At 46.0% G+C, this 27,164-nt stretch overlaps 1 protein-coding gene and 2 non-coding genes across 3 annotated transcripts in view; 1 reads left to right on the top strand and 2 right to left on the bottom strand.

Annotated features, from left to right (window-relative positions):
* Nucleotides 1-16,585: 16,585 nt before the first annotated feature.
* On the bottom strand, nt 16,586-16,657 carry TRNAC-GCA (transfer RNA cysteine (anticodon GCA)). The gene has a single exon. It is a non-coding gene; the product is annotated as a tRNA-Cys (tRNA).
* Nucleotides 16,658-16,930: 273 nt separating this feature from the next.
* On the bottom strand, nt 16,931-17,002 carry TRNAC-GCA (transfer RNA cysteine (anticodon GCA)). The gene has a single exon. It is a non-coding gene; the product is annotated as a tRNA-Cys (tRNA).
* A 136-nt stretch (nt 17,003-17,138) lies between these two features.
* Nucleotides 17,139-27,164, top strand: part of LASP1 (LIM and SH3 protein 1) — a 117,502-nt gene continuing 107,476 nt past the window's right edge. Inside the window, exon 1 of the mRNA XM_068263416.1 lies at nt 17,139-17,355. Coding sequence (XP_068119517.1) covers nt 17,287-17,355 — 69 coding nt within the window. The 5' untranslated portion in view covers nt 17,139-17,286. The remainder of the gene's footprint in view (nt 17,356-27,164) is intronic.

Below are 27,164 nucleotides of genomic sequence, written 5' to 3'. Positions count from 1 at the left end.
ATGCCTTGTCTGGGTCTGCACGCGTCCTACAGACGGCTGTGGATACAGTGCGATCTCCTCCAGGGACAGACTTACGTATGCCTGTGCCCGAAAGGTTTTCTGGCCACAGATCTGACTTTCAGAACTTTAGAAATCGAGTGTTATCGTACTTTGGGTTGAGACCTAATTCTTCGGGAACCGTGGCACAGAGGATTACGTTCATTAAGACTCTGTTGTCAGGGGATTCCCAGACCTGGGCATATAATCTTCAGCCAGGGAATGAGGCTTTGGCCTCGGTTGAGGAATTTTTTAAAACTTTGGCTATAATTTATGATGATCCGGACATTGCCTCTACCGCAGAGCGGAAGCTCAAGACTTTGCGGCAGGGCAGGGATCCGGTTGAAGTTTATGCAGCTGAGTTCAGAAAATTGGCAGTTTCGGCTAGATGGGGCTCATTCGCACTTCTAGACTGTTTTTTGTCAGGGCTATCAGACGCGGTCTCAGAGCTAATGTTGGGTCATCCTGAGCCGAAATCTGTTGATGAGGCCATTTCATCAAAAGTCAGGGTTGATCGTCGCCTACGTTATCAAAGACAGACTCGGGGTAGGAACAATGTGAGATATGTTTCCTACGCCGCGCCTCCATCTGTTTCATCCCCACCCGTTTCACCTTCACCAGAACCAATGCAGATTGGTCGGTCGAAATTGTCTCGGGTAGAGCAGAGGCGCAGAAAGACTGAGCAGCTCTGTCTATACTGTGCAGAGGAGGGTCATAGAGTACAGAATTGTCCCAAGAAGTCGGGAAACGCTGCCGCCTAGGTGTAGTCGGAGGTAATACCCTAGGCGCGCAGTCGTTACCTCTAGATGATAAACGTTTGCTCCTCCCTTGTACTATATCTTGGAAGGATAAGACAGAGACTACTGAGGCCTTCATTGACTCTGGCTCAGCAGCCAATTTTATGGATTACGGATTTGCTAAGAAACTGGGAATTCCCATTTCCCCGTTGAAACAACGGATTCTGGTCACTGCAGTGGATGACTCTCCTCTGCAGAGTAAACACCCTCTATCTCAGACCCCAGAGTTAACCTCCCTAGTGTTCTGGACGAGCTAGGCTCGTCCAGAGACGCCGGAGGTCACCGCTCAGGCCCCGCTGGGCCGATTTGAATAATTTTTTAAAAAAAACACGCAGCAAGCACTTTGCTTGCTGCGTGCCTTACCCGATCGCCGCCGCCAATCCGCCGCTTCCCGCCACGATGCAGGGCCCCCCCAGGCGAGACCCCGAGCGCTGCCTGGCCAATCAGTGCCAGGCAGCGCTGAGGGGTGGATCAGGTCTCCCTGTGACATCACGACGTCGCCGATGTCGATGACGTCACAACGTGGGTCGCCCTGGCGACGGGGGAAGCATTCCAGGAAATCCCGTTTAGAACGGGATTTCCGGACGGGTCATTACGCCGGCGGCGATCGGAGGGGTGGGAGGGATGCCGCAGGGAGGGGGGAAATCATGTAGCTAGCGCTAGGCTAGCTACATGAAAAAGAAAAAAAAATATATGCAAAAACCCTTCCTGCGGCCGCAGTGCCGTGGGAATCAGAACGCCAGGCAGGTTAAGGGTTACGGTGGGGGTGTTACATAGAGAGAATCTACAGTTTCTGGTCTTGCGGATGACAACCTCCACGATCATTCTTGGTATGCCATGGTTACAACTTCACTCTCCTTCAGATCAATTAAGCTTCAGGTCAGCTAACGAGCTGGTCTACCCATTGTTATCATCATTGTCTAGCGAGGGTAACATTGGGTAAAACCAAGATTCACATGGAGGGGTTGCCAGACCAGTATTCAGAATTTGCGGATGTATTTTGTCCCAAGTCAGCAGATAAACTTCCTCCACACCGTCCTTTTGATTGTCCCATTGATCTCAGGTCTGGTTGTTTGCCCCCTAGAGGTCATCTCTATAATTTATCTGGGCTCGAGAAATTAGCCATGCAAGAATACATCAGAGAAAATTTAGCTAAAGGCTTTATTCGTCCCTCTCGGTCACCAGCAGGGGCAGGATTCTTTTTTGTGAAAAAGAAGGATGGAGGCCTCCGTCCATGCATTGATTATCGGGGCTTAAATAAAATTACAGTAAAAAATCGTTATCCTCTGCCCTTAATAGACGATTTGTTTACCCAAGTCACCAATGCTAAGATTCTCTCGAAGCTGGATTTAAGGAGTGCATACAACCTTGTGCGTATCAGGGACGGTGATGAATGGAAGACGGCCTTTAACACACCCGACGGGCATTACGAGTACCTGGTGATCCCCTTCGGGTTGTGTAACGCTCCGGCCGTCTTTCAAGAGCTGATTAACGAGGTCTTCAGAGAGGTTTTGGGCAAATTCGTCTTACTGTACTTAGACGACATACTAATTTTCTCATCCAACCTCTCAGAACACAGGAAACGTGGGGTTTGTGTTACGGAAGTTAAGACAGAATATGCTGTATGCTAAGTTGGAAAAGTGCATTTTTGAAGTGACCTCTGTCGCCTTTCTGGGGTACATAATCTCGACCTCTGGCGTCTCTATGGACCCTGGAAAGGTTTCAGCTGTCTTGGAGTGGCCTCAACCTGTGGGACTGAAAGCTCTTCAGAGATTCCTGGGGTTTGCCAACTACTACAGGAGGTTCATAAAGGGGTACTCTACGGTGATTTCAACTCTCACCAGTCTCACCAAGAAAGGGGCAGATACTCATCACTGGTCCCCAGAGGCCCATGCTGCTTTCTCCACTCTGAAGAAATTGTTCTGTTCTGCACCCATACTGAGACATGTTGACGTCACCTTCCCCTTTATTGTGGAGGTGGATGCCTCGGAGGTAGTGGTGGGGGCTGTGCTGTCTCAGCGTTCCAATTTGCAGGGAAAACTGCATCCTTGTGCCTATTTCTTCCGTAGGTTTTCACCCGCAGAGAAAAACTACGATATCGGCAACCGGGAACTTCTAGTTATCAAATTGGCCTTTGAGGAGTGGCGGCATTGGCTGGAAGGGGCAGAACATACCATTACTGTTTACACTGACCACAAGAATTTAGAGTACATTGAGGGCGCTAAGAGACTTAGCCCCCGACAGGCCCGGTGGTTGTTATTTTTCTCAAGATTCAGATTTGTAATCACGTACACCCCTGGTAGTAAGAACAGCCAAGGGGGGATCAGCCAAGGGGGGATCAGCTGACCAGGCTGGTCAGCTGACCTCAGAACTAGTGGCTATTGGTCTATCACTTAGGGGTGGCGCCAGAGAGCGCTACTCTATATATAGTTACGGCTGGACAGTCACAAGTTGTCTGCCGTTGCGAACACTACGTGGAAGCACTCAGACCTTAGTCAGATCCAACAGTGTGTTTGAACCAGGAGGACCTGGGAATTCACACTGAGCTAGATTACTTCTGTATTATTATTGTGTTATACTTCAGACTAGTTCCAGGATGTAGAGACCACGGACCTCACACCCAAGACTAGGGAACTTGTGTTTATCATTCTGTTATACTTCAGACTAGTTCCAGGGTGTAGAGACCACGGACCTCACACCCAAGACTAGGGAACTTGTGTTATCATTCTGTTATACATCAGACTAGTTCCAGGGTGTAGAGACCACGGACCTCACACCCAAGACTAGGCATTGTTTGATATCTGTTATGACCTATTGCTTTCCTGACTATCCCTCCGCTCGCTGATTCGGTACCACGCATATCTGATTACCTGTTGCCAACCCTGCCTGTCTTGGATACCGAACCAGCCTTCTGTCTTTGGACTTTATTTGCCCGTGTGTTGCCTACCCGGCTTGCCTGACCTCGAGAGCTATCTCCCCTCTTTAGGAGATAGTCTCCAGATCAGTTAGTGACATCCACCTTCAGGTGTCACTCAATCTCTGACCCTTCCTACTTCAGCCTGAGACTCCACCCCTTGGAAGATCTCAGGCTGCTGGAGTGTTCTCGTGCTTTTCAAATAGCAGTGTTGCCCACACTGCCAAGGACCACCTGCTCATCAGGTGGATTATTCAAAGTATACTGTTGCACCAAACACTCACGATATATATACAGGTGTCCAGAGGTTAGTACTATATCTGTATTATTGGTGATTCTGCAGATCATCAATAATCGGGTATATATCTGTATTCTTGGTGATACTGCAGATCACCAATAATCAGATTCTCTCTGTGTGCTGACACCGATCGTTACATTTAACTCCTGTTTGTTTAAGGAGGTTCTTTTATATACATTTTTTATATCGTGTCATTTGAGGTTGCATAAGGATTGTGTGAAAATCTGATGTGAATGTATTTCCTCACTCCGCCCATAGTTCCGGCCCCAAAAAGGGCGGGGGAATGGGTGGTGCTTTCCTCTGTGACATATATATTTGTCTGTAATGCCATCACACACTAGCTATGATTAAGAACTAGAGGTTTGAAACATGCCAGCTATGTGACCAAATGGATTTTGTGGATACGCCCAGCAATAAATTGGTTTCGTTGGAAGAAGTGCGGACCTTCCTTTTTCTTTTTTGGGCTTTTATTAGGTCTTACTGACCTGGTCGAGCACCTCCGGAAACCGAGTGGGGTGTAGCGGTACTCACCGTGTATACAAGTAATCTCATTACAGTTTTAAGGTGGCCATACACTTAAAGATTTGCAGCAGATTTGACCATCAGATAGATTTCTGTCAGATGCCTGTCAAGTCGAATCTGACAGGAATCTATCTGATGTGTGCCACACACTAGCAACAGCTTTCCAGTAGATTCAGTATTCAATCTATTGGAAATCTATCTAAGGGTAGCCATACACTGGTCGATTTGCCATCAGATTCGACCAACAGATAGATCCCTCTCTGATCAAATCTGATCAGAGAGGGATCGTATGGCTGCCTTTACTGCAAACAGATTGTGAATCGATTTCAGCTTGAAACCGATCACAATCTGTGGAGCTGCTGCTGCTGCCGCCGCCTGCCCGCCAGCTATGCATTACGTGATCCGGCCGGCGCAACTCCCCCGGTCTCCGCTGTATTTTTCTCCGCGCTGGTCTCCGGTCCGGCTGGCTAGCTTCACTGAACTTCCTGTCCAGGGCAAGTTTAAACAGTAGAGGGCGCTATCAAAGCACTCCCGACCCGCCGGCGATCGTGAAAAATCTTCCGCATGGACGCATCGATGGGAAACGATGGGAACGATTGATTTTGGACAGAAATCGATCGTTCTGTCAGCATTTGCGCGACAATTTCACAGCAGATTCGATCACAGTGATCGAATCTGCTGTATATCGGCGGGAAAATCGTTAGGTGTATGGGCCCCTTAGAAGGTGGCCATAAACTTATAGATTTGCAGCAGATTTGAACATCAGATAGATTTCTGTCAGATGCCTGTCAAGTCCAATCTGACAAGAATCTATCTGATGTGTGCCACACACTAGCAACAGATTTCCAATAGATTTCACAATGAAATCTATCTAAATGCATTATTGGACCATTATGCTGGGCATACACGTCTCGATTTCGCCGCTCAATTCTCCCGCTCGATCATTTCCCCGCTCGATTCCGCGGGCAATTCTCTTATCTTCTGCTTTTTTTTTTCAAAATCTTTTTGTATTGTCCTCAATGCAGAATCGAGCAGCGAAACGATGGGGCTGGAGATTGTGTCGAAAATTATCTATCAAGCCATCTAAATGGCTCAGAATCGAGCTGTGTATTCCCAGCATTAGATCCAAAGCAACTCTATGGGCCATGGATCTGCTAACAGCATCAGATCGACCTATATTTTCCATCCTGTCAGTTAGATCAAATCCATCGAAATCGGCCACAAATCGATACATTTTTAACTGGATTTAAAAAAAATCGATTTCTATAGAATCAATCGATCTAATGATGGCTGAAACTGACCAGTGTATGGGCCCCTTAAGGGCACAGTCCCCTATTCAGCTTTACAAACCATGACAAATCTATGAGAGTGAACTACAGCATTAATGTAAAAATAGGTACTGTGATTGCTTTTATCTTGCATTGCACATCTCATATTTGTGACCCACAGCCACCCTTTGTGTTATCTCAGGGTCTGTAATAATTGTTTGACTAGTATTTTTTTCACATTGTGTGTCATTACAGTAGTAATTGTTTTTGTTCATATTATGAATGTCACCCTAAGAAACAATACACTCTGCCTGTGAAAAGTGCTTATCTTTTCTAGTAGGGATGAGCAATCACAGTTTTGAGAAAAGCAAAACAGTATCCACACATGTCCAAAGAGGGGGCAGCAGCAGAGACTGTATGAGGCTCCCTGCACACTGCAAAAGCTGTTTTCTGATTCTAATTCTGATTCTGATTCCGTTTCCGATTCCGATTTTCAATTCCGATTTTCTCTGATTACATTCAACAGAAAAACGGATCAAAAATGCAGCATGCAGTAAAGATTAATAATCTGAATCGGAATCGGAGGTAAAAAAAACAATTAAAAAGCGGAATCGGTATCAGAAATGCATGCAGTGTGCAAGAGGCCTGACTGCCACTTGCCACGCCGCTGTGTCCTCCGAAAACTTTATCCTTCACAGCAGAATTTCTGGCTGTGAAGGAGGAAGTGTCGGGAGTTTGGATTGCAGCGTGGAGCGTTGCGGCAAGAGGTGGTCATAAAAGTAAATTAGTCTTATCTGCTGTCTCCCCATCCTCAGACACATAGACTTTTGCTTCTCCCAAGCACACACTCATCCTTAGCTCAGGAAGAGGTAGAAATGGCTTCTGCAGCATCATTTAAACTGCGATAAGGCCAGACACAGTAACTCGTCAGAGAGCACAAAGCATATTTAAAGGATACTAGTAGCCAACGATGAAAACTAGTTACATACTCACCTTAGAAGAGGAAAGGCTCTGGATCCTATAGAGCGTTCTTGGTCCTCTATCAGTCTCCTGATTCCCCTGCCATGCCCCCGCTCATCTGACGCTACTTCCTGTTTATCAGGAAGTAGCGTGAGGTGCTTGCAGAGACCGGCGGTGGAACGCATGGAGGTATGTCTGCATTCCATATTACTGCCCACTGCTGCTGCCACCTATTAATGCTGGAGGGGGAGTGCTGAGGGGAAAGCCTGAGGTGAGGGAGGCCAATGGGGGGCCAATGCTCACCCCTCATGCTCTGTGGCTAGTGGCTACCTATACCTGGCTATACTAGGGGCACCTATACATAGCTATACTGAGGGCACCTATACCTGGCTATACTGAGGGCACCCATACCTGGCTATATTGGGGGCACCTATACCTGGCTATACTGGGGGCACCCATACCTGTCTATACTGGGGGCACACATGCTTGGCTATACTGTGGGCACCCATGCCTGGCTATACTGTGGGCACCTATACCTGGCAATACTGGGGGCACCTAAACCTAGCTATAGTGAGGGCACATACCTGGCTATACTGGGGCGGCTATAATGAGGGCACCTATACCTCGCTTATACATGGCTATACTGGGGGCACCTATACCTAGCTATACTGAGGGCACCTATACCTGGCTATTTGTACTGGGGACACCCAGCGGTGGACTCCGTGCGCCAAAACCACCTGCTTTGGCACCTATACCTGGGGGGGGGGGGGGGGTAGGGGGCAGTGATTTCTAGTTACTCCCCAGAGAGCCAGAGATATCAAATAATACATGTATTTAACATATTCCACCTGAGACTGATGCATTTGGTACAGCAAAGGTGCAGCTTTTTTTAGACCATTCAAATAAAAGTCCTTTGGTTGGGCCTCAAACCAGCTCTCAACAGCATGTTTGAGGTCAGAAATGTCCTCAAATGTTTCTCCTTTGGGTGTTTCTTTAAGTTGTGGAACAGGTAATAGTTTAAAGGGGCCAGGGCAGGTGAATGGGGGAATGGTGGACCAAATGGAAACCCAAGGTGTTCAGTTTGGCAGGTGCATTGTCCTGCAAAAAAGGATGCCTTTGGTCAGCTTTACATGGCATTTTGTGTTTATTGTCGCTTTCAGTTGGTCCAGGAGGATAGCATAATACTGTCTGGTGATAATAGAAACCTGAGGAAGGCAGTCAACCAACAGAATTACTTTTTAGCCTGATTTCTGGATGCAGAACTTCTTCGGCTAAAGGGACCCACTGTGGCACTAATTCTTTGTTACTTGGTTTTAGGATCGTAGATGTGAAGCCAAGTTTCATCCTCAGTCACTAACTTAGCCAGACAGTTGTGTGCAGCTTTAAAATGGGCCAAAATAGTTTTGGATGCTTCAGCTCGTTCCCTTTTCTGATCAATGTTCAAACTTTTCGCCACCCACTTCACTAAAAGCTTGTGCACGTCTACAATATTATTATTATCATTATTATTTATTGTATTTATAAAGCGCCAACATATTACGCAGCGCTACAATAGTGGTGTTAACAAACCCAACACATTCTTACGAGATGTCCAGTACCTGGGCTATCTTTTTTTGAAGATATTCGCAAGTTCTCAATAATCAATTCAGGGACAGCATTACAGATTGCCGGTCAGTTGAGATTGGGGGGCACCCACTGCGGAGCTCATCTTCAACAGTGAAATGCCTACTTTTGAAACAAGATATCCAGGTTTTGATAGTGCTGCAGGAAAGACACTTCTCTCGCAGTGGTCGTAACATATACAGAGGCAAAAGCTTTAATTCATTGTGTATAGGATTCAGCTCTATTGAGACAAATCATTTCCAAAGGGGTGTCTGCTTCAATGCATAGCCAGTGTTGTTTTTTCCCTGAAAGCAAAAAATGTATGAAAAGCTGTTGAGTCACTGACAATTGATGTTTAAAACAAGTTACATTTCCTCTGCTCTCTGCAGACAGCTCAGAAACACAGGCAGGTTCTGAGAGCTCTTTCACCACACACAGTTACACACAGAGATAACAGTGAGGGAATCCCCCTACCCTCAGGGCCCGTTTCCACTGCAGCCGCACACGTCTGCGAGACGCTCCTTCCGGGTCTACGGTTACACTGACGAATCCCATGAGCCGTGCCATGCACGGCTATGGGATTGGCACAGATTCGGATGGAAATGCCGGCCGAATCGCTAACGCAATAGATTCGGCCAGAGGTGCCATTGTTCTCTATGGCAGAGTTTCCCCGCGCGATTTGCCTACGGGGAAACTATGCGGATTCGGCCCGGTTTCTTCGCAAGTGGAAACGGGCCCTCATTGTTCACTCTCCCGTCACAAAATGAGCAGACTGCCGTCAGTTCAGAGTGAAAGGAATTTGTTACAGTAAACAAAAGAGATAAGCAAATGAAATGTATACATCATTATTTACCAGCACTTCAGGAACTCTCTCAAACTCAGGTTAAAAAAACACATGTTAATCGATAGTGTCCCTTTAAGCTTTAATGTGACTGACAAAACTACTTCATCATCATGTGGACAAAATTCAGATTAATGTACAACTTAAAAAGAAGCCCTCCTAGATGGCTGAAATATATAAATTTTTAGGCCGAAATATAATCTTACCACTAAAGTATATTTTGGAGATCAACAGGTATTCCACTTTCCTAGAATTTTGGGTTAAGTATTCATTTTCACAGCAAGCAAATTGAAGATTTATTTGTACCACTAGAGAGTGCAGTTACATTACAATGTTTGTCTTTTTGAATTAGCTTCCACAAAGAGGTGAGACCCCTTCACAGATAAACATTGTTCCAATGCATGTGTCTCTAATGCAGCATATATTCATATATCTGTTCTGGATCCATTGCAGGTTTGCCACAGAAGCATACCATTCATTTGATGAATGGCAATGTATTCTGCTAACTGCAAGAAATGTGCACTGCAACAAACGTGTGAAAGTGCTCATGGGAAAGCATGGACATTATTCTGCTTGCCTGTTGCTTATAAGTTGTCTGCTGCATTGAAACACAGTGGGAAAAGGCCTAGTGGTGCTGCCTAATTGTTATGCTTGGTGATCCATCTGTTTACTGTCCCACTGAGGTGAGAGTGATTAAAAGTGCGGGCCTAAAGCCTTGTACTCCCCGCCTGACAGGTCCTGCGACGTCCCCTTATCAAGTGACGTTTCTTCCTGTCGGCGGGTATGCACAACATCATGTGACGCCACACGGGGGTGAACGAGACTTCAAGCGATCGCAGTACTTTGTGCAAATTGTCAGGGATCTTAGCGATCCAATCTGCTGTGACGGTTGTTATTGTGGCACTAAACGATGTTCACTTGGTCGTGTGACTGTACCCATGACACGATATCGCGGAAAGACCGCTCGGCACTAAACAAATCATCGGTCATCAGGAAATTCGTCAGGAAAATTGTGACGTGGGTACATAGCTTAAAGGAATACTATCAATACCCAAGTGTTCTAAAATGACCATGTACAAATTATGTCTAAGTAGCTGTGTAAACATTTTACTACTTTTCATGTTAAATATCAGAGGCAACATGTAATGATCCACCCAGCTGGATGTACTGGCAGACAGCTGTTTGACCATTCCCCTAGTCTGTGGGCTGCAGGTCTCTGCAAGAGAGACCTGTTTTTCCATTACAAGTTTCTGGTCTGTTCTGCTGCTGGGGAATTTGCATACACTCGTTATGCAAATCTCCTACCTGCCTCCTTTGATGACTGGCAGTATAAAGAGCTATGTTTCCCAGAGTCCTTTGCTGGTCATAAGAGTTAGTTCTTGTGTAACACTCGCCTGGAGTGTCAGCCTTGCTCTTTGTTGAAGATTAGCCTAGAGTAATTCCTGGAACTGCACTAGGCAGTTCCCCTAGTGCAGTTAGGATTGCATATCTGTTTTGTTTGTCTGTTGCGATTGTTCTGTCCCAGCGGTGGTCGACAGGAAGCCGTTCTGATCTTTGTTCTTGGAGTCTAGCTGGAGCAGCGGTTGCTACCAGCTATCTCCTCTATCTGTCTTGCCTGGACCGCACTCGCCAAGCACTAGTGCTGTGGATCCTATCTCTCACTTATCCCTGTTTTCGTCTTGTCTGCTACGAACGCTTGCTGGAGGCTCGGTGAGGTAACCGTTTAGCAAGCGTTCGCGTCCTCTGTTTCATGTTTGTCTGTCGGTGGTTAGTTAGGCGTGCTTGTCTCTGTTGTGCTTACCACGCATAAACGCGTGCACTGTTGCGAATGAGTGCGGTGTTTGCGTTTAGCTAGCGTTTGTTATTTTCATTATCTTCTCATTGTATGATTTGCTGTGCCTTTGCTACTCTCGTGCCCTGCCTTGCTGTAGCCTTGTGTCACCTCTGGCAATCGCCTCTCTCGCGATTGCGTTCCTATTTCATATCTGCTGTTGTGTATGCGACGTTGCGGGTTGGCGACTAGTTTGGTGCACACACATACAATCTGTCCCTGTGCTCATTCTCTTTCGCAATCACTTCTCTTGCGATTGCGTTCTCACTTGGTTTCCTTTGTTGTGTGTCTGCCGTCACAGGGTGGCGGCTAGATTGGTGGACATACATACATTCCTCATCTGTGCTTACTCAGTCTTGTGTCGCTGTTAGCAATCGCCATCTCTGGCGATTGCCTTCTCTCCTGTTCTTCATGGTTGTGTATGCACTGTCGTGGGTTGGCGACTAGATTGGTGCACACACATCCCCTCTGTCGCTTTGCTCTCTCTCCTTCAGGGCTATCTTGCCCTGCGTTTCTTCCATTCATGCAATTCCTGTCTTGCATCTGTGGTAGGGCAGAGGAGCTGTTCCTCTACACTCCACAGCTCCACCTGCCGACAGGAATTTCCCTCTACAGGTGCATTGCACCTTTTGCTGGGTTCCCTCAAATTACACGCTTGTGGAGGATTTCTGCAGTGTCAGCGCACGTCTTGTGCGCTGATCACGGAGAGAATTCCACAATCGTTACACAACAGCTGTAATTTATTGAGTGTAGGATTTAGCTATATTGGGACAAATCAATTGAGGAAGGAGGGGTGTCTGCTTTAATGCACAGCCAGTGTTGCATATCAGACTACAGAGTATTTTTCTCTGAAAGCAAAAACAGTATGAAAAGCTGTGACAATTACAAATGTTCATAACAAGTTTCCTCTGCTCTCTCTGCTCTCTTCAGACACTTCAGTCAGAAACACAGGACACAGCAGCTGCAGTGGTTGGGAGCTTTCTCTCTATCACACACAGAGTTACACACAGGGTTAACTGATCAAGTGTGAGGGGAATTTCCCCTCCTCTCATGGTTCATTCTGCCATCTTGGCGTCAGTAAAGTTTGAAAGTATTTTGATAACAGTAAACAAAGAGGTTGCTAGTGAAATGTATACACCAGTACTTAGCAGCACTTCCCAAACAATTCCTACCTCAATTGAAAAAAATATGTAAATCGATAGTGTTCCTTTAAGTGACTTTGGGTCTTCACCAGACCGCTCCGCAAGGAACGATGGGCTTTGCTGCCTAGTGTCCACCATGTCGCACTCAAGGGAACCCTAACAGTGGTGGAGAGAACAGGCGAAACCATGTTGAGTACAACAATAAAAATGATGAAGGAGGCACTCAAAAGGTGTATAAACTTGCGTCTATCAAAATAGTAGCAAACACGACATGTTTCGGGGTAATCTCCTTCCTCAGGTGTATATGCAACCAGGACAAACACAGCAAACTTATGAAAAATCATGCACCACACCCAAATTGGAAGACCCACCCTCTTTGGTCAGCTGACCAAAATGACATCACACATCCATTAACCCTTTAGGGTAAGTCCATAGTGATATCAGAGTCCAATTAACCCCTCAGGGTAAGTCCAATCTTGCTGGGCACTACAACAGATGTCTACCCACATAAACACCTTAATGTACATAAGTGTAAGCAAACATAATACCTTATTGGTTAACAGACTAAATGTAACGATCGGTGTCAGCACACAGAGAGAATCTGATTATTGGTGATCTGCAGTATCACCAAGAATACAGATATATACCCGATTATTGATGATCTGCAGAATCACCAATAATACAAGTATAACTAACCTCTGGACACCTATATAGTGTGAGTGTTTGGTGCAACAGTAATGACTTTGAGTGGGACCACCCGAGGAGCAGGTGGTCCTTGGCAGTATGAGAAATACCTCCCTCTGGGAAGTGCGAAGACCTTCCAACAGCCTCAGACTTCCAAAGGGGTGGATCCCCAGGCTGAATAGCAGCAAGGCCCTGTGGCTAAGTGACACCTAGAAGGTGGGCGTCACAAGCAGGACTGGAGACTAATCTCTCAATGGAGAGGGATAGCTCGCAAGGTCGGGCAGGCTAGGTCGGCAACACACGGGCAGATAAGGTTCAGAGACAGAAGGCTGATTCGGTAACCAGGGACAGGCAGGGTTGGCAACAGGTAATCAGATATGCGTAGGTACCGAATCAGAAAGCAGAAGGATAGTCAGGAATGCAATAGGTCATAACAGATATCAAACAATGCCTAGTCTTGGGTGTGAGGTCCGTGGTCTCAACACCCTGGAACTAGTCTGAAGTATACACAGTATCCCTAGTCTTGAGTGTGAGGTCCGTGGTCTCAACACCCTGGAACTAGTCTGAAGTATAATACAATGGTAACACAGTATCCCTAGTCTTGGGTGTGAGGTCCATGGTCTCAACACCCTGGAACTAGTCTGAAGTATAACACAATAGTAACACAGTATCCCTAGTCTTGGATGTGAGGTCCGTGGTCTCAACACCCTGGAACTAGTCTGAAGTATAACACAATAGTAACACAGAAGTAATCTGGCTCAGTGTGAATTCCCAGGACCTCCTGGTTCTAACACACTGTGGGATCTGACTATGGTCTGAGTGCTTTCACGTAAGTGTTCGCAACGGCAGACAACTTGAGACTGACCAGCAATAACTATATATAGAGCGGCGCTCCCCGGCGCCACCCATCGCTGATCAACCAATAGCCACTCGCTCTGAGATCAGCTGACCAACCTGGTCAGCTGATCCCTCCTCGTTTGTCATAAAGGTTCTGCCCCTCAGCGCGCGCGCGCGTATACCTCAATCTGTGTGCACTAACAGGCCCAGCCACATCAGACGCACGCTACTGCGTGCAAACCGCCGAGTTGGACGCGGAACCAGCCGCCTCGCTGCCAGTCCGCGTGGCGGCTTTTCCGCAATCTATTACACTAAACAAGCCATATTATGCATGGACTCACTGCACTAAGGATGCAGATGTTCCCTCTCTCCACCACCCACCAATGAAACCATGTTGAGGAAAGCAATCGTAGTTGAGGATGGTCCGGGTCAGATGGCAGTTTGCAAGAATCATAAACGAGTAACAATTCGGTCAAGACAGCACAAAGCCTTGAACGTGAAACAATCCGGGTCGGGCAGGCAGCAGACAGGAGCACAATATCAGGCCAGGTTAATACCAAGGAATGCAGATCGAGAATGGTCAAAACAGTACTGGACAAGCAACAAAGCCGACAAAGGAATTGGCACCAGTGCTCAGGGCAGATTGCCTTTTATAGGCAGAGACTGATTGGGTCAGCATGCAAACACGTACGCAAACATGAACAACAGATGTCATGCATGTGCACGCAAGGCTCAATGCCACACCGTTCCCAGCTATACCATTCTTCCAAAAAAGCAGGCACGAGGCAAAGTGAGGCTGACTTTGATGTACACCTCTGAGTACTATCGCTGGTAGTAGTGGTGCACAGAGTAGGACAGATTCTGGCCACACTTTTTACTAAGCTGTGTGTGTGTGTGTAGGGGGGATGTTGGGGGAACAGATACTAGTTGAACGTGTTACTGGTGTGTGTGTGTAAGTGGGAGGGGGGAGAACATTGTTGAGGAACCCCATGTAACTTTTGTGGAGGGGCATAGCTATTCCCCTGTTGGCAGCATGTGAAAACATACAGTACTGCCTCTATTCCTCCTTTTCTCTTGTTCAGAAGTGGAGGTTGTTTGTAGTAAAAGATTTTAAGTGCATATACAACCCAGCCACTCCAGATTGCACAGGCCTTTCTGCAAAAATTGTCATGTGCGTGTTGAAAATAAATAGAGCTCCTGCTCTGTACAGCAAATTACTTTTGAAGAAATGTGAATGATTTTTGACAGTCTAATTCTCATGGCAACAGTACTCCAAAGTATAAAGCCCACTGTTGCTAAGGTTGCAAATGTTGTGGTTTTGAAAATACATTTTTACCTCACTACAAATTGCAGCATAAATATCATTATCACAAAGAAGATTAAAAAAAAAAAAGATTAAATTGCACCGATGGAGCACCAATCAATATTTACGGCAATAAGTGGAAATTCTGTTTATAAGTAGAAACAGGACCTGAACAGGCAGGGGAACAAAAAGTTAGCTACTTACCTGGGTATAGAGAAGCCTCTGGCTGGTCCAGGGGCTTCCAATGTCCGCATCGACCCCCCGCCGTTGCCGCACTTGGACAAATCTGGCAAGAGCTTGTCAGATACAGTATGTTCTTCTTCTGGCCACACTCCCACCTGTTTACAAGCAGGGGCATAATGCGCTTGCGGGAGTACGGCCACTCCTGTGCAGTAAGACCTAACTAAACATCTACAAGTGGCTCTGTGCTACTGTGCAGGTTCTTGTAAAGGTGCAGTACGGCTGTGCTCGTTAAAGAAGAGGAGCATGGCTGTGACTGTGAACTGCCAAAGGATCTTGGCCGGCGGAAGTGTTGTTGGGGAGAACATGGGAAGCTCAGGGGTGCCTCTAGCTATTTTGTCACTCCAGGCAAGAAAACCTGTGGAGCCATCCCCCCCTCCCCCCCTCCGAAAATAATCATAATGCGGCAGCGTTTCACTAGAAAATAATGGCAATGCAGCAGCGTTTCAATAAAAAATAATCATAATGCGGCAGCGTGTCACCAGAAAATACACGTATTGCAGCAGCATTTCACCGAAAATAATCGTAATGCGGCAATGTTTCACCAGAAAATAATCATAATGCGGCAGTGTTTCACTAGCAATTACAAAATGCGGGCAGCGTTTCACCAGAAATTACACAATGCGGGCAGCGTTTCACCAGAAGATACACATAGGGCTCGATTCACAAAGCGGTGCTAACCCAGTTAGAGACTTTAGGCGTGATAACCATTGCACCACACTGGTGAAAAGCCAGTTTAGGCGTGATAAGTTTAGGCATGATAAGTTTAGGCAAGCTATGTTTAGATAAGTTTAGATCGCGCGCAAAGTCCTGCACGCAAAACAGCGTCATTAAACTCTATGATTTTGATCTAATCAAAACTTTTGATCAGCTGTGCACTGCGGTGCTAACCCAGTTGGCGCTTAAACTTATCATGCCTAAACTTATCATGCCTAAACTTATCACACCTAAACTTATCATGCCTAAACTGAGTTTAGGCATGATAAAGGGCTTTTCACCAGCGTGCTAACTGTTAGCACCGCTTTGTGAATCAGGCCCAATGGCTCCACTTTCATGAGGCACAAAGGTGGTCAGAAGGGGGCACTGAATATGGCACACAGGGCCTCTTTAAAAAGCTGTACTGTATATTGTAGGCAGATGTTGTTCAGGTAAAAGTGGGTTCTACTCAAAATATATGCAGCAATTCCTAAGGAAGTGAAAATCACACAAACTAAATTCACCTGATACCTAATGTTGTCTAGTGTCTGTCGAAACTAGCACCTCTATTGTAAAATTAAACACACACAAAAAATAAATAAATAAGAAAATGGAGGGGGCACCCGGATTTGAACCAGGGACCTCTCGATCTGCAGTCGAATGCTCTACCACTGAGCTATACCCCCTTCCTGTAAAGAAGTTTTCACAGTCATATATTCGAGTGTACATAGGCTACCAGCGTAGACGTTTAATAAGCTTGAGCAGTACACATATTTTGCATTCCTATAACAAACATACTGAACTGTAAGCTTGGAAAAGCTCTAGAAGTATAGTAGATCAGAACTGTTTCTTGGATAGTTTTGAGATACAAACATAGCTTGCATTCTCTTTGAACGATGATTAATAATAATAATCATAATAATAATAATAAAAAAAAAAGCTGCAATCAAAACGTTTTGAGGGGGCACCCGGATTTGAACCAGGGACCTCTCGATCTGCAGTCGAATGCTCTACCACTGAGCTATACCCCCTGGCCATTCATGCGGCGCACGTGCACAGGAAAAGCCGTGTCTTCACTTTAACGTCATAGATAGTGCGCGCTCCCGCCCACCTTTGACCGTCCCGCCCCCCATGTCGCGCGCGCGCACCCCTTCTCTGCGCGCCCCCGAGGCCCCCACCCCTCCTGTGTTTTGTCACGGACAGCGCGGCAAAGAGACAGCGCGAGAGAGAGACTGTGAGAGGCTGCGGAGGATAGACAGCCTGAGGAGGAGACACTGTCACCCGCCGCTTATAGAGAGTCCTTTCATCTGGCAACATGAACCCGAGCTGTGCCCGCTGCGGCAAAATCGTCTACCCGACCGAGAAAGTCAACTGCCTGGACAAGGTATACCTCACCGCCCAGCCTGCCTGCCTTCCTGCTTATCTCTTACGGGGCAGTGATCTACTACCTCTAGCACTGTACACAGGCACCTGGTCCTAGTGCTGCTGTAAGACATACAACTGATGGAAGCTCACACTAATATATGTCCATTTGGTAATGTCTGCTGTATGAAATACATGTGAACTGTGGGGAGAGACTTATATTTCCCAACAGAGCATTGCACTATATATATATATATATATATATATATATATATATATATATAGTGTCAGTTTGACGTGATGCATAGTTTGGTATAGATTACCTTTAGGGCTGGTTCACACGGACATTTGGCCGCCAAGCGTTCCGGACTTGTCGGCTCCGATTTAACGCGCTGTTTCAGCCGGCCCTAGAAGTCGCATGCGACGTCCGGGGTTGCCTAGCCGCGGCTTCATCGGGGACGAGAAACGCCGATAGCGATGGGAAGACGACGCCACCCCATGAACGAGATGTCACAGGACGATGCGGCTACTGGCTGCCCCAACGCCGCATGCCGTCCGTGTGAACCAGTCCTTAAGGTGGCCATTAACGGTACAATTTTTCCATCAGATGAGTTTGAAAGGTAATTATCGATTGTTCCGATAAACGGGTTGATTAGGGCATTTTTTTTCCTCTTCCGATTAAAATCCAACCTACCGATCAATTACATTTTCTGTGCTAATCGATCATAGAATCGCTTTCTGATTTTCGCCACACGCTGCAGTTTTCTGCACGATTTGATTGTAAAAAACGTGTCAAAAGATAACATCAATGTGTATATCATGGCTAATTCACACTGTATTTTATAGATTGTAAATACTATGGAATGTATTCTTCCATTGTATAATATATGCACTGCGTAATATGTTAGTGCTTTATAAATACAATAAATACGTAGTATATATGATACAGATTTAAATAGGCACATTGAGATTATATATTGTACTGTACATTACATTTTTTTTTTTTTTATATAAATTCATGTAGCACTTTTGGGCTATGTAAGTTAATATATGGTAAGGTACAGCAGGTATAGTAATTAATGCTGCAGTGCATATAACCCTGTATATCTCTTGATACTTACTTTACTGTATACTTGCTATACACACCCTTTTCCTGCACCTCTCCCTGGCACAGGTTGCCTGTATTGTGATACTGGGTTATATTTACAGTTAGCCCAGGTAGTTATTTTCAGCTGCATTGTTATTCAAATCCCCCATTGATCTGTTACCTTCTCTGTCTGGCCTGCTTATACATTGTTCAGGTGTATATAGTATTTGCCTCTGACCAGAGCACAGTCTGCTTTATATATGAATAGTTTTCTTTGTCTGCCATTAGTTTATATCATGCAATGCATATTAGGCATGACTGTAGTAGTACAAAAGGAGTGTTCAGACGTGACAGATCATATGCACTGTGTGTGTATGCTGCACATGTCACGCTGAAGGCCCAGCTATGGAGTATTGGCCTATGCAGCGACTGTTCCCCTCACTAGGAATTGTATGCCGTCCTTATTGGTATATGCACTGATGCCTGTGTAGATAAAGCATTGTGCACAATGGAATGCTCAACAATATGTAGACTCCTATAGATCCTTCATTAAGATACACTGTGTGATAGGTGAAGTGTTTGGCCTTTACAAGCTGGTTGATTTCCGTATTTGGAAGTAGCTCCCCCCCCCCCCCCCCCTTTATACCTGTGTTGTATATGTGTGTACTTGTTAATAGCTGCAGCAATTAACTTTGATAAATGATGGTATTCAGTATCGGTACATTGTGCTGTCAGTCATTAATTGCATGCTCCTTCTCCTTTAATTTGTCAATTCCGTTAGTGTAGTGCTGGTTGTGTACATGCTTGCGATGGGTGGCACACATCCTGAGCGCTTTATTGCAGCTCTCTCAATCCGTTGGCTGGCCTGAGTCGCCTTGCTTGCATTTGTTTTATAATTGTTGTGTGCCTAGCTCGATTGCCTCTGTTTCCCCACGTATGGTCCCCCTAGCCTTGTGTGAATGATGGCTTCCTCCCTCCCCTTGCTAGCCGCCATGTATGCGGAAGTCTGACCATCCTGGCATCATCTGCACAAACGCTAATTTTCTCAGTTTTAACCCCTCCACTTCCTATGCATCTGTACCACCGTGTCTCATTGCTCTGGAATGCATTCCCCTCCTCAAAATACATACATGTTAGGCCTAGACACTAGCCATAGGTAAGCAAAGCACTCACTGCACCCTTTGTGGGATTGTTGACCTAGGCAACTGCTGGGTTTGTTATTAACCCTTTATGTATCCCAAGTTTACTTGGCCTTGCGGTATTCTTTTTCTTAACTTTCCTGGGGCCTTTACTGATAAGTGTATAGCAGTGGGTTAAAGCTGGCAGCTTCTGTGCCTCCTCTGGGAAGGAATAGTTGCAGTATCTAGCAGTTTGCTAGTGCCAGGGCTTTTATGAAGTTAGAGGGGTTAAGTAGGCTCATGGACCCCACCCTTGCTGAGCTTGACCCCTGGAGTTCATTTTCCCAGGGCTAAAAAATCTTGCAGCATACTGCCCAGCCCCCTCCCTCTGCTAAATGTCTCCTTTTGTGATTAGCTTCCGTTCATCTGAATAGAGTCTTGTGTGTGTTTGTCTAAATGCATTAATGTGTGTCGGTGCGATTACATATTTGCGCATTCTCGGAAGGGCTTCTATATTTAATGTATTTTTTTCAGTGTCCGACCTGTTGCACAATAAGTTTGCTTTGGTTAAATGCTTACTGGACTTTGGATTCTTCAATAGTCTCTTGGGAGAACTTAAGCAGCTTGGAGAAAGAGGACATAATGCTGCGTTTCTTCCCTCAGTGCTTGTGGGTCTCTGTTTTGGGAAGGGATGTGAAGGACTTCAGTCTATCCTAACACTGGTGTGCTGTATTCGGACTGGTTTGAATGCATTTTAGCAATGCCTTGAATTGGGGAAGTGGATTGTTGTAGGCCTGTCAATATTCATACATTGAGCCGAAAGATGGAGCAAGCAGGATGAGGGCAAGTAATGAATGGAAATTATACTTGTGTCTGTCTTCAGTCAACTCCATGAACGTCCATAAGTTTCTGAGTCATGTCAGCCTGATCTTCCTTCAACCTCTCATGCAAAGCACATAGAAAGCTTAGGTAGATTTGCAACTAGACCTCTATCCAGGAAATGAACTTCAGATACTTTCTCATATACTCCTATTGTAACCCAAACAGTCACCAAACGCAGTGAGAAAAGCCTCAGGAGCCCTCACAAATGTTACTCCTGAATTCCAGTAATAATTGTCCCGTTGAAATATATGCGAATTACACACCTGGACACTTGACTGGCTGCTCAAAAGTTTAAAAACTTAGCTCACCCTCTGCATAGAAATGCAGAGGGTGCCTGTAAATGTACTGTTGCAGTAGATCACTACTGGCCACCTTCTTGACGACAGCCTGTAGCTACCCTGCACCCCCTCACAGCAACTGGGGTAAGTGCAAATGGCTGACAAATTCCATTGTGACTGACTGTTTTTGTCTTCACCATCACAGAGAAAGAGGGACGCTTGAAAGAACTCAAACTGACAGTTGAAATGGCCACAGACATTGTGCAAAATGTTTAATGTCTATTTTAGGCCCATTTTATGTTCGCCGCCGCTTTTGCCCACCACAGCTTGTCACAGTCACTATTACTATATATGACACTGGTCATAGTATTTGCGGTGCAACGGAAGTGGTCTTTATCTGATGCAGAAGCTGCAGTGTGTTTACAAGCAGTACTGAGTGGCGTACAACTCTATGGGAGTCAGTGGCACAGCAAACAATCTTTATAGAGCACAGTGAGGTGCGGAGCGCATATCACAAAAATCACATGATGCACTTCCTGTCTGAAAGTGTTTGTGATTGTGGGACTTTCTGACATCACTTGTTTGCACATTCAGGGGGCGGGGTGATGCTGATTTCCCTGTCAGCGCAGTCTGGCGCAGGGAATAAAATTATGCCAATGGTACAGTGCAATTCGCTGTGGTAGCTTCTTCTAACACACACCAGTAGCACCGCACCTAGTGTGAAAGGACGCTGAACCTTAAAGCGGATCCAAGATGAAAAACTAACTATGACAAGTAATGTGTCTACATATCTTATCTAAAGTTTAAATAGTTTACACAGCAAATCTAGCTGCAAACAGCTTCAACAGTCTTATGTTTATTTATTCCTGTGATACAATGAGAGCGGCCATGTTTTGTTTGTCACATTACACACAGGCAAGCTGCAACTCCATCTCCCTCTCCAGCCCTCAGCTCACTCCCCTCTCCTCCTCCCCTCTGCCCCTGAAATCTCTGGCTAGTAACCTCCTCCTCCTGCCCAGACTGAGCTCCATAAGCCCTTGCTACATGGAGTGCCAAGGCACTTTGAGCTGTGGGCTAGGCTTGTTTAGTTTATAGGGAATTAGAGTACTAAAACGAAAACAAAAAAGTATTTAGCTTGAGGAATGCCCTATAAACTATATGTAAGGAACACAATTATGCAATGAGCAAAAGTTTATCTCTGATCCACTTTAAAGACTGTATGTTTCTAGAAGTTGCTTTTTTTTTTTAAAACACATGGGCTGTGTGAGAGGAATGTGTAAGTAACTTGTCTATGGGCAGGGCTGTGGAGTCTGTCCAAAAATCCACCGACTCCTCAGTTTAGGATTCCACCGAATCCACGACTCCGACTCCTCTAATTTGCATATTACAATTTTGTTGATTAAAAGTATGTAGCATGAAATTCGTCTCTTAACTGCCAACGCTTAGGAATTTTACAAGACAACTGAAGTGAGAAGGATATGTAGACTACTATATTTATTCCCTTTAGACTAAAACTAGTCCTTGGTAAGAGTACTTGTAAAAGGTACAACCGGAACAAAGAACATCTATCAAGTGTGGGTGCATGTAAGAATGTGAGGAGATTGTAAACAGACAACACCTCTGTGTTCAATGTGCACAGCATTCTCAGTGGATTCCCTGCAGCTCTGTGGGGAGTGCATATGTAGAGTATAGTACTACTGTGTAACAAAGTAAACCTGAGACAGATGAAATTAAAGTTTTATACATACCTGGGGCTTCCTCCAGCCGCCTTCAGGATAATCAGTCCCTCGTTGTCCTCCTCCACCACCTGGATCTTCTGCTATGAGTCCAGGTACTTGAGCCAGTCAAGCGTAGTGCTCTTGCACACACTCCGCCGCCAGGAGCATACTACACCTGTGCAGCACTATTGCGCAGGTGCAGAATGTTCCTGGCTGTGGGAGCGGCATGCGGCCGGACAGCGCTGACTGGCTGAATTACCAGGACTCATAGCAGAAGATCCGGGTGGTGGTGGACAGTGAGGGACTGATTAGCCTGAAGGGGGCTGGAGGAAGCCCCAGGTATGTATAAAACTTTACTTTTCATCCGTCTCAGTTACCCTTTAATTTGTAGTCACCAAACCAAATTTTAATAACATATCAAATTATTTGATTTCATCAGCAAAGGGAGTGCATACATTTGCATAAATCAGCATCAATGCAGAATTATTTCCATCTCGTTGACCATCTCTATTAGTGACACAGCTACACATCAGGCTTTATTCTTACAGCATAGATGTTATTTAGTATATATAAGAGATTCCTGTGTACACATATATACAGTCACAATCTGACCTTAAAAATACGGGGACTGCTTTATTGAAGCAGCACAAGTAACTAATTTTGATTGGTTTTTCATTTTTGTGGACTAAGCACAGCTATTACTGTGTATATATACTGTATATATACATTATTTTTAATGATTATTATCTGAGAAATAGAAAATTTTATCATATTTTCTATTTTAATTACAGTTACAAATTCATTAGGAGTCGGTGCATTTTTTCCCCGACTCTGACTCCAGGCACCCAAAATTGCCCGACTCCACGACTCCGACTCCACAGCCCTGTCTATGGGCATCATAGAAAACTGAGTGTATGGGTACCTTTACAGCTCTAGATTCTTAAAGGGAACCCAAGGTCAGAGATATACGGAATCAGTCAACTTTGTCAAGTGCAACAGGTGTCGCACCTTAAGTTGTTTGTGGTACACACGGCAAGTTAAGCATAGTGCAGAAGAAAAATTGACAACTTATGGCATTGTGCAACAGGTGAAGGACAAACCTAGGACAGGCGTAGGACATATGTGCAGTGCCCTAGGACTCCTGAGAGGCTGGAGGATGAATCTGGGAGGTGTCATTGTTGAGGGGGTTTGAGTTCAGTAGGATAGCTTGGGGGAAGAAGGTGTCCCTGTGCCTGGAGGATTTGGTGGGAATTGTCCTGTAGCGATGGCCTGAGGGAAGAATGTTGAAAAGATGACTGCCGGGGTGGGATGGGACATGCGTTATCCTGTTGGCCCTGGACCTCATTCTAGATGTGTGATGGAGATCCAGTGGTGCCAGGGGTGACCTGATCTTCTCAGCGGCAGTGATAACTCTCTGGAGTTTGTGACTGTCGCTTGTGTTTGCCCCTGTGTTCCAAACTTCCTCAGTTACCTCAGGAAGAATAACCACTGCTGAGCCTTCTTTTGGGTTATGTGGTGTGTTTGTGCCCCATCTTAAGTCATTGGTAATTGTTGCACCTAGAATCTGAACGCTGTGTACCCTGGAGACCTAAGTGCCATTGGTGGAGACTGGGAGACTGGGCTATATTTACCCGTCCGCGATCCCGCGAGAGCCGCAGCTTCCCAATTAGCTTCACTCGTCGATGTGGCGACGATCGGACATGGTGTCATGTCATGCGCAGTTCCGATCCTCCCCATAGCGAAGCCGGGTGCTGATTGAGAGGCTGCGCCATTGTGGGATCCCTGTGGGGTACGTATACCCAGGGCTGTGGAGTTGGAATCGGGGCAATTTTGGGCACCCGGAGTCGGAGTCGTGGTTTCATAAACTGAGGAGTCGGGTCTTTGTTTTTTTTTTGTGTGCAAAATCCTCAGCCCTGTTAAATATTAGACTTAGGAGTCAGAGTCGAGGAATCGTGGTTTCATATACTGAGGAGTTGGAGTCGGAAGATTTTTGTACCGACTCCACAGCCCTGCGTATACCAGTGGCGATCGGAGGGGACTGGAGGGACTTGGGCCACATAGTTAGCTAGCCTAGAGCTAGCTTAAAGAGACTCTGTAACAACAAAAACCTCCCCTGGGGGGTACTCACCTCGGGTGGGGGAAGCCTCCGGATCCTAATAAGGCTTCCCACGCCGTCCTCTGTCCCACGGGGGTCTCGCTGCAGCCCTCCGAACAGCCGGCGACAGAGCCGACTGTAGCTTCAATATTTACCTTTGCTGGCTCCAGCGGGGGCGCTGTGGCGACTTTCGGCACGGAAATAGACGGAAATACCCGATCTCCGTCGGGTCCGCTCTACTGCGCAGGCGCCGGAAACTTGCGCCTGCGCAGTAGAGCAGACCCGACGGCGATCGGGTATTTCCGCCTACTTCGGCGCCGACAGCCATCAGAGCGCCTGCGCAGGAGCCAGGAAGGTAAATATTGCGTCACGGCTGTACGGAGGGCTACAGCGAGACCCCCGAGGGACGCAGGACGGCGTGGGAAGCCTCATTAGGATCCTGAGGCTTCCCCCACCCGAGGTGAGTACCCCCCAGGGGCCGTTTTGTCGTTACAGTTCCTCTTTAACAATAGGCAACAGATTTTATTTAAAATAATCCTCCCGGGGAGATGTGATCCCCTGCGGCGGCTAGCCCGACACTGTGTCGGGCTTACCGCCAGGGAGGTTTAGCAATGCTCATTGCTTGGCTGTCCAGCTGATTCACTGCCTTAAATACTTTTAATCATAAAACCTGAACAAGCATGAAGATCAGAAGTTTTTGACAATTAAAAACTTACAAGATTAGCCGCATGCTTGTTTCAGGTGTGAGTTTCGATCACTAACAGTGCTCACAATTGGGCACTGCGGGTCGTGCTAATAACCTAACGCACGGTACTCTGCTGGCGGTAGTCAAGGTAATATTGCTGTGTGCGTCTTGCAATATTACTGACGGTTAGTGCATTAACCCTGATGTCACTTGTCATTTCGGGTACCCTTTTAGCCCTTCTAGAGGCTGGACTGGCTTTTGGCTGCCATTGTAGACGCATACATTGAAATCACCGCTGGGAGACTTGGGCACAGGATACAGACGGTATAGGGCTTATCCTTCTGCTGCACAAGTCCTGGCGGCGTTAATTACATGGTTGGTATTACCAACCCTCTAGGTCCACATGGTTGGTGGGAAATGATGTAATGCGCTTCCAGCTATTGCTGGAGGCCGAATTACAGTGTTTTAAAGTAACTTCAGCTCCGTCTTTTGACGGTGCCGAAGTTATTCACTTAGAGCCGCTATAGCCGCAATTCCTATTACAGTCGATGGTGGCGCCGGCTGCACCCAAATCTCCTGCGCTGTTATTACAGCGCTCATTGTAGACAGCAGTCAGATACCAAACAAGTACTGGATTGCAGGGCTAAATCAGTGAAAAGAAATCCTTTTTATTATTAAATAATAAAAGTTGCATGTATCACATGATAGAACCCACTATAGATATGCCTGTAAATTAGCTTTCTGCAAACATGGCTTTGCACTGTCCTGGGGAGCAGACTACGCTCCGACTGCTGCACATACCCTTTAGAGCATATTCCGCTCCCCTGTGATGAGAATCCTACTCCTTTGATTGCACAGCCTGAGATGACCTCATACAGATGCTATTCATGACCGCACCTGCATGCAGCCACCTCAATCTAAAGTAGAGAATCCCTTTAAATGAAAGCAGACGTTCTTAACATTCCTCCATATAGTAGCCACCTCTGCCTCCAGCTGTTAAGCGCTTCCTGTTTTAAAAGAGAACTGAATCATTTGTTTTCCTTCTTAAATAAGAAAAACACATTTTTTTTTTCTATATCCTTTAGTGTTCGCTTTATGAAATGTGGTTAAACTGAGGATCTGATCAATAATGCTGTATGCTTGCATTACAGATATAAAATGCCGGCAGAAGGCAGACAGGTCCAGTCTGATTACCGATCTCATTTTTTTTTCTAATTTTCTGATTACTTTGATACAAAATTGATTGGAAATCAGATTGGATCTGTTGGAAATAATCTATTATACCGTCTATCTGACAGGAAATTGCATGGTGTGTACCAGGCATTACAGCTTCAGAATAAGAAAGTACTCGTCATCACTCCTCTGTTCTTCTCATGACTTGAAGTGCATATTAGATTAGGTGATGGCGATGGACAGGTGTGGGTGGGTGTGTGTGTGTGGTGCTGTGCTTTTACATTGGAGGGGCCAGTGGTCCGCCATGTATGTCGGTCATTGTGATATCAAAGGTCATTACTGCCTTGCACCCGATTGAGGACTTGTAATCGAAATTTTCCAGCAAGTCCGAAACATCCATCGGACTGACATGTTGCGGCACTGATTTTTCCTCGGAAAGGTCACAAAATCACTTGATACATGGTCACCATTTGTGATCCAACACAATTCATCCCTACTGACAATCTGAACAGTGTCAGAGGGACACCTCTGCTCTAACTGGATTTTTGGTTTGTGCACATATACTATAACTGCAACTTGCAGGGACTGGGACTCAATTCCTAGGCCAACATCTCTGAGCACAGGTGGATGCAGATGTGACCTCATGCAGCGTGCAGGGTAATCAAGGAGATCAAAGGTATCAGTTGGAGGATCACTGGCCAGGCAGTGGTCAGGGCTTCTGTACACACGCCAGATTATTGGTAGAGGCAGCCAACTCAGCTGACTTTAATCTAGCGTGTATAGGCCTTAGGCCCC

Source organism: Hyperolius riggenbachi, chromosome 12, assembly GCF_040937935.1.
Source record: "Hyperolius riggenbachi isolate aHypRig1 chromosome 12, aHypRig1.pri, whole genome shotgun sequence".
Classification (NCBI taxonomy): domain Eukaryota; kingdom Metazoa; phylum Chordata; class Amphibia; order Anura; family Hyperoliidae; genus Hyperolius; species Hyperolius riggenbachi.
Note: the sequence above shows the minus strand (reverse complement) of the source record. Positions and strands in the feature narration are given on the sequence as shown.